The 7241-nt window shown below is 39.4% G+C and overlaps 1 protein-coding gene across 2 annotated transcripts in view; it reads right to left on the reverse strand.

Moving 5' to 3' along the window:
- Positions 1-6746, reverse strand: part of dym (dymeclin) — a 57993-nt gene extending 51247 nt beyond the window's left edge. Inside the window, exons 1-4 of one of the 2 annotated variants that reach the window (XM_039615282.1) lie at positions 6506-6746; positions 5296-5501; positions 393-445; positions 72-165 (exon numbers count right to left, since the gene is read on the reverse strand). In XM_039615282.1, the coding sequence (XP_039471216.1) occupies positions 72-165; positions 393-445; positions 5296-5435 (287 nt within the window). In that variant the 5' untranslated portion in view covers positions 5436-5501; positions 6506-6746. The remainder of the gene's footprint in view (positions 1-71; positions 166-392; positions 446-5295; positions 5502-6505) is intronic. The other variant, XM_031754625.2, reaches the window with a different exon arrangement.
- Between the last annotated feature and the right edge of the window lie 495 nt (positions 6747-7241).

Genomic DNA, 7241 nt, shown 5'->3' on the forward strand with positions numbered 1-7241 from the left:
AAACAATAAGTGGCCTGCACTGAATCCATCACTGACAGTCAGTACTTCCCCTCTGAGGTTCTCATACTCACTCTTGGCATTCTGTAGAGATTTTCAGCTCTTTGGTTCTTCCCAGGAAAATTCTCACCAGAGCGCCAAAGTTCCCCGTTCTCGGATTGTTTTCAACTTGGAGGGGGGGGGGGATGGACAGAACAGAACGTTATTATTAAAAGCTTTACATAAACTACAGAAACCTCAAAATATGATCATTTAGCATTCAGTAACTTAAACGTTATGATTAAAATTCAAACTCTCGAGAAGTCAGTTTTCTTTGGGACTACTCATTAGACATACTCTTCCATAAACACATATTATGTGAAATTATAGGAATATTTATGTAGTAGCTAACATACTGAGGATCTTGGCCAGGGGTATGACAGCTTCTTCCAGTAACTTAGATTCTCCACTGTGAAACAAACAAACAAAAAAAAAACAGAAAAGAGAACAAGTCAGGTTAAAATGGACAGAAGGAGCTGACTGCTTGAGTAATCTTCCCTCTGCTGGAAACTCATGGTACTACACAACAGTAACATTCAAGTCAACAGGGACAAAAAGAACAAAGTTAAACAAATGCTCATAAAAGTCTGAATAATACATACAACATGCAAAGATACAGAGCATGACTCTGTTATAAATCATGGTTTAGTTGAAGGCATTGGACGCTCATCTTCTTGTTCTTTTGGATGCTCCCATTGGGGGTCACCACAGTGGATCAGCCTGCTTCCATCTGACCTAACCCAAACGCCGTCCTCTGCATGTCCTTCTCTACATCCATGAACCTCCTCTGTGATCTTCCCCTTTTCCTCCTGCCTGGCAGCTCTATATTCAGCATCCTTTGCCAAAGATGTCCACTCTCTGTCCTCTGCACATGTCCAAACCTACAAAACTTAACTTCCCTCTCTGATTTTGTTTCCAAAATGCTCAACCTGTGCTGTCCCTCTGTTATACTCATCTCCAATCCTGTCCATCCAGGTCACTCCCAATGAAAACCTCCACATCTTCACCTCCAGCTCAGGTTCCTCTCTTACGCATTGTTAATGCCACAGTCGCCAAACCATATGCCACAACAGATCTCGCTACTGTCCTGTAAACCTTTCCTTTGGAATAATATTTATGTCATAACAAATATGCAAAAAAAAAAAAAAATTCATTTAATGAGCGCAATCGAATTCCTCGCATGTAAATTCATGCACAAAGAAGCCGTCGTGCACACGAGAGTGTCAGCTTTGCACGCGCTGCTACAGCAGCAACAGAAACAGTTTTAAACTGTATTTGTTTACAATATGAAAAATAAGAATGCCGAATTCATCTGTTTGTTGTGCAGCAGTGGAAATACTGACAACTGTCTCGGATTACTTTAATGTTGAGGAAATATTTTAAACTAGAGGATTCTAAGCCAAGTTGCAAGCTTCTGCACTGCTCTCCCGGTCTGTTGTACAGTATTACATAGCTTCTCTCATTAAAAAACAAAACAAAACATCATAACGAGAGGCACACATAACTTCTAAGAAAAAGATCAAATTGTTTCTTAATTAATTAAGTAAACTTAATTTTATAAAATGTGAACAAATATAAAATGGGTTTATGTTGCTACCAGCTGTACACATCTGGCTACAGAGCTCCACTCAGTGTGGGTTCAGACTCCACTGTAATAGTTCATCCAGATAATATTTCAGGTTCTTTGAACAGAAAGTCTGTGGGGTGGATAGGAGAGTAAGATGTGACAGGGTTTAGTTGGTAGGTAGTTCATTTGTCTGAACTAGCATCTAACAAACAGTTCAGTTTGTTGCTATCATGCTGTGTAAATCTAAAGGCTCTTATAACTATATTACACAGCATGCTTGTAGCCGCTAAGTGCAAGGTGTCTAACTTTTTATGCTTTGTGGTTATCTCTGTGCTGCTAACCACAGGATTAACTTTAGTCATGTCTGTTGTATCCCAAAAGGTTGATTCTTTTCATCTGGATGTAGCGTTTTCTGTGGGAGAAACGTTTCGTCACTCATCCAAGTGACTTCTTCAGTCTCAGCTGACTGCAGGTTTCCCCAACCTTATGAACAGTACATTTGCATAATGCCTGAAACCAGCACCACTGAATGCACAGTGGGCTGGGAGGTGAGTTCCTTGATCATTAGTATGCAAATTCTCATGACCATTGATCAACAACTACTGATCAAAGCACTGATCAAACGTTTCTCCCACTAAAGACGCTACATCCAGATAAACAGAATCAACTTTTTGGGATTTCCTTACCTGGATGATTGAGCATGCATCAAGACATGTCTGTTGTAGATTCATCACTCTGGTCTCCAGCCAAAACACGACGCATCTGCTTTTCTGTTGTCACAGTGTTCTAGAAATCATTCTAAGTTTTGTTTGATAAGTTTATATATTTGTTTGTTTAAAATCTTAAAGTCCATAAAGAGACTAGCAAAAACAATATTAAAGAGCCGTTTCTCCTCCGTACTTAAACACTGTAGAATTCTAGGGCATGTTTGAAGCACTCCCATCTAGTCACGTATGCGCAGTTACATCTGTTTGCTGCAGACGGAACAACCTTTTGTTGACAGGTTTAAATGTTTGTATTTTGGCCAAACTTATAATTGCCAGATTCTGATGCAAAATTATTTTGCATCAGAATATTATTTTTTAAATCATAGAAGCCTTGTAATACTGTAAAACAGATTAATGGGACAGCAGTGCAGAGGCTTCAGAACTTGCCTTACAATTCTCTAGTTTAAAATATTTCTTTAACATTACCGGGACAGTTGTCTGTAATTTCACTGCTGCACAGCAAACAGTGACTGCTGATGATTAATTTGGCAACTTTATTTTTCAAATTGTAAACAAATAAAGTTTAAAACATCGTTCCGTCGCTGCCACAGTGCAACTTAGTTTAACCCAGTAAACTGAAGTGTCCATCAAAGTGAGCAGTCACATTAGGACCCCCGTCCTCCTTTAGGCTCCGCCTTCAGACAGTGAAAGTGCAGTAAGTAGCAGAGAGCTACCCACGAGAGTGTAAAACTGTAGCAGCACGTCCAAAGCAGACACTCTTGTGTGCACGATGGCTTTTTTTGTGTGCGCAGCTGCTGAGTTTAATGTGCAGGCGCTTCCCTTTCACTCAGATAAACGGTTGTCAACACAGGTGAAGAACAGAAGAAGAGGCAGAGTTTTCTCAGATTATTAGTAAGATAAACCATTAGTGGTTCATCTTCCTAATACTTTAAGAAATCTCTGTCTGTTCTTCTGCTGTATTGACAACCATTCGTATGAACGGCTTTAGAGTTGGTGGGAACCTGATTAAGTGTGGTGCCAGACTTGACCATCTTTGACATTAATAAATACCCCATACTATTACCCTTAAATGTAACCATGACAACAGCAAACACTTATCCTGACCTACACCTAATTTTACTTTACACCATTTCCTGTTTCGGTGCTAATTTAGCTAGCTGCTGGCTTCAACTACTTATTTATCATGGCACAAAGACAGTGACACTGGCCATCATTCAACTTTCAGAACAAGAGGAAATTGTGCAAAAAGATGTGTATCCACAAACTATCAGTTTGAAAGTCTCTTGTTTGATCACGTCTCACCATGTGACTGTTTGCGTCTCAAATAATTAAAGATTTATTCCTTTTGTTTAAAGGCCAAGTGCCTTACACAACTACAGGGCTATAAGCCTTTGAACAAATAACAGAAGTAAAGCCATTAGGGACAGCCAGCCCACTGTTGCAATACTGGAGAAGAATGACACGCATAAAACGCTGCATGAAAGTGCTACATATGTAACCAAACCATTAGAAAAAGCAACAATGTTCCACTTTCTGAACCTGCAAGTGCTCAATGGGTTCAAGTCACATGACTTTCATCATTAAAGGGTGAACACGAGGTTTCTTAAAATGTCAAACAACAGAATTTGTTGAGAAATCTCTGTGTGTCCTTCTGTAGCCGACACAGCACTCCAAGAGCACTAGTTATTATAGATTACCATTCAGTAGTTTGGTTCAATATAGCAGCAACCTGATATTTTAGCTATTTGTGTTTATCTTTTTGAGCAGCAATTAGAGTGTAAGGGCAAATACACACAGGAAGAAACTAACACCAGTTTGTCAACCAGAAATCTCAATGTTCAAATGGACGACTTGAAGTGATAATTACTCATGACCGACTCACTGACAGCAGCAAATTGCTGTATACTTGGACAGGCCTCAACTTTTTGCCTTAATACAGAGGACACTATTTCTCAGTCTTATTTTAGACAAACACTAAGTATGAATGTAAAATGTTACATGTGTCTTCTGTTTCTGTTACTTGGTAGATACTGTAGCTATATTTATTTTATGAATGAAAAACATCACAACATCAGTAGATTAACATGTAACATCAGTCAATCAGTCATGGTCCACCTGAAAGCGTGAACAAGGTGCCTTTCGTTCTCAGTGCTGTTTACAAAGGAACTAAGCGTTAACGGTTAACTGGTCTGATCACAGCCAAGCAGATCAGCAGCCCTGTTAGATCGTTGCTCAGGTGATCTCTGCAAACCTCCGGTTTACAGTTTAATCTTAAATCCTGGGTGTAAATCTTAAAAGGACTTTCTAACTAGAAGGCTTTGTTCCCTTGTGGTGGAGGGAACAAACCATTATTAAAAACATCAGTGCATCTAAGGTCTGCAACCCAGGAAAATTCACTTATGTCAATATGAATGTTTCCTCCACTCTGTTTGCCTTCCTGACTTACTGCTTGTTTTGTCAGTTTTGATATGTGAAGGTTTCATCTGAGTGATTTAAAGTGTCACATTGTGTATAAAAGTTATTTATCGTAAAAGTACAGTAAAGTGGTGTTTAGAAGTCATAGCCTCAATTATTTGACTTAATAAATTACTAATTAAGTAGTTGAAATTAGTAGAGTGATGCCAAGTAAAAGTTATGTGGACACCTCCCCCCACCCCTTTGTGTTGCGAGGTGGGGCAATTGTTTATTGGGCTTGCTATGGAACATCCTAGATATGTCTGATGGGACTAATGTGCTAGTAGGGTAGGATGTCATCGGGGATTGTGGTTGCCATGGATGGGTGTGATTGGTTTGCAACAATGTTAATGTGAGTGTCTTTTTAAACTAACATAAATGCTTGGAGACAAAGTAGGACACTGCAATGACTGTTTGCAGTTTTAATGTGATGGCTGACAGGCGTATTGAATTTCAGGTGTGTGTGCCTGTGTCTAAGGCACACACAATAAAAACAGTGTTCCTTTTTACCTGCTGGTGGGACTGATGAAGGTGAAGGAGATGAGCTGGTTCCAGAAAGGGTCATTCTCCGATATGGACTCTGTGCCCACCAGGGCCTTGAGGCTGGGATTATCGGACAGGTCACTGACCTGACTGGTGTTGGCTCCCATCTTTGCTGACTGTGCTCAGCCAGACTCGCTGCTCTTCACTGCTTTTTCACCAGGCATATGCCAAACCTGGGACAAAGAAAATGCTTTAATCTTTGGAGGCACAGACAATAAACAACTGAGCTTCAAATTAACTACAGAATTAGCAAATTCATTAAGGTTAATGTGAGAATGAATGAGCTTCTGTTTACATTTATACATCTCCTACACTCAGATCTAAATAGGAATAGACAGAGGCCATCCTTGTCGCTTTGGGCTTTAAGAAACAAGGGCACCAGGGGTGCCAGGGATGACTGTGGTTCAACTGGACAGGTTCGATCCCTGGCTACTGCAGGCTGCATGGGGAAGACACTGAACCCAGAGTTGCATTCACTGGAGTGTAAATGTTTGATTAAAAGCACTTAGACATATAAAATGTGCTTGTATGAATATGTGTCCGTGTGTAAAGTTGTGATGACACATGCTGTATAAAGTGCTCTCAGAGCTTAAGCACAAGAGTAAGAGCCAGTTTACATACACTCCTGGTTCTTCATGTTCGTGCATTACAAAAACTGTAAAACAGATCTCACCAACTCAAACACAAACTCATCCTTGAAAGCCAAAGTTCACAGCATCACAGCAGGACGACACACACTGAACCAGGACATGACTTTTGTTTTTTTGTAATGACACACCTTAGACACACAGGTGTAGTCAGCATAAGTGAAGTGGAGTATAGTATTTACAATATTTGCATAGCAGTGCTAAACTATAAAGGACAATTTATCTTTCTCCAGCAAGAGCTAAAATTCCGTTTTCATATTCATTATATTCATTATATTATATTTACTTTAAATGACACTGTTTAAAAAAATTTTTTTAAAATCTACTTGCACGACGTTAGCTTGACCATACTGATTTCAAGTGCAGGAAATAGCCTGCCGCTTAGCAGTTTTCATAGTAAACAATATAAACTCAAAGTCCCACATAAGAATGAAATAGGCGCTAATAAATTTCTCACTGAGGAGTGCTTTGGTTTAGTCAGTGGTTAATAACGCATATACAGAGAGCAGCCAGCTGACCGTTCAGCTTACCTGTCATAAACGCTTCTCTCAGCTGTCCGCGGCTCTGCTGACTCCCAGGACCGTTCAGGGGCGACTACTGTTTTTTAAAGTGACCTGAAGTTTAGTCCAGTTGATTTATTAAGTGCGAATGACAAAGGAAAAGGTCTGAAATTGTTTTGTAATTCAGACAGTTAAGTTTACTCTACATACTCCTTTCCTCCATGTTTTCCACGTAGCCACCCTGTGCGTAATGACGACATATGGGCGGTTACTACGTCTTCTTCGTGTGTTCGTCCAGTTGGAAGCTAAATATCAGAACTGCTGCCCTCTATTTTTTTTAACTTCTCTATTTTACATTTTTTAATAACTAGTGCATGCCCATACTATAGCATTGTTTCGGCTGTTCGCAAACGAAATCACTTTCAGCAAAATATATATTAATAAGATAAGATGAAAAAAAATTGGTGCAATACATGCTGTTTATATGTTTAAAAAAACTTTTATTTTAGGCTATTGCTAGGGGATTTTAAGCATATACATTTCAAATTATGGGGTGTCCTGAGGCATCTCGGAAAATTGACAGCCTGGTCAGCATCATGGTGAACGTGTTTGAATAAGGGGAAGCCAAGTTACACAACAGAACATATGCAGACACAGTAACAAGTCAATAATAGCATTCACTTCACTTGTCAATGGCTTAAATGATGTGGCTGATCAGTGTAGAGTATATTCCAATACTTTAAAGATATTAAATATTATTAACTAT

Source organism: Oreochromis aureus, linkage group 7, assembly GCF_013358895.1.
Source record: "Oreochromis aureus strain Israel breed Guangdong linkage group 7, ZZ_aureus, whole genome shotgun sequence".
Lineage (NCBI taxonomy): Eukaryota > Metazoa > Chordata > Actinopteri > Cichliformes > Cichlidae > Oreochromis > Oreochromis aureus.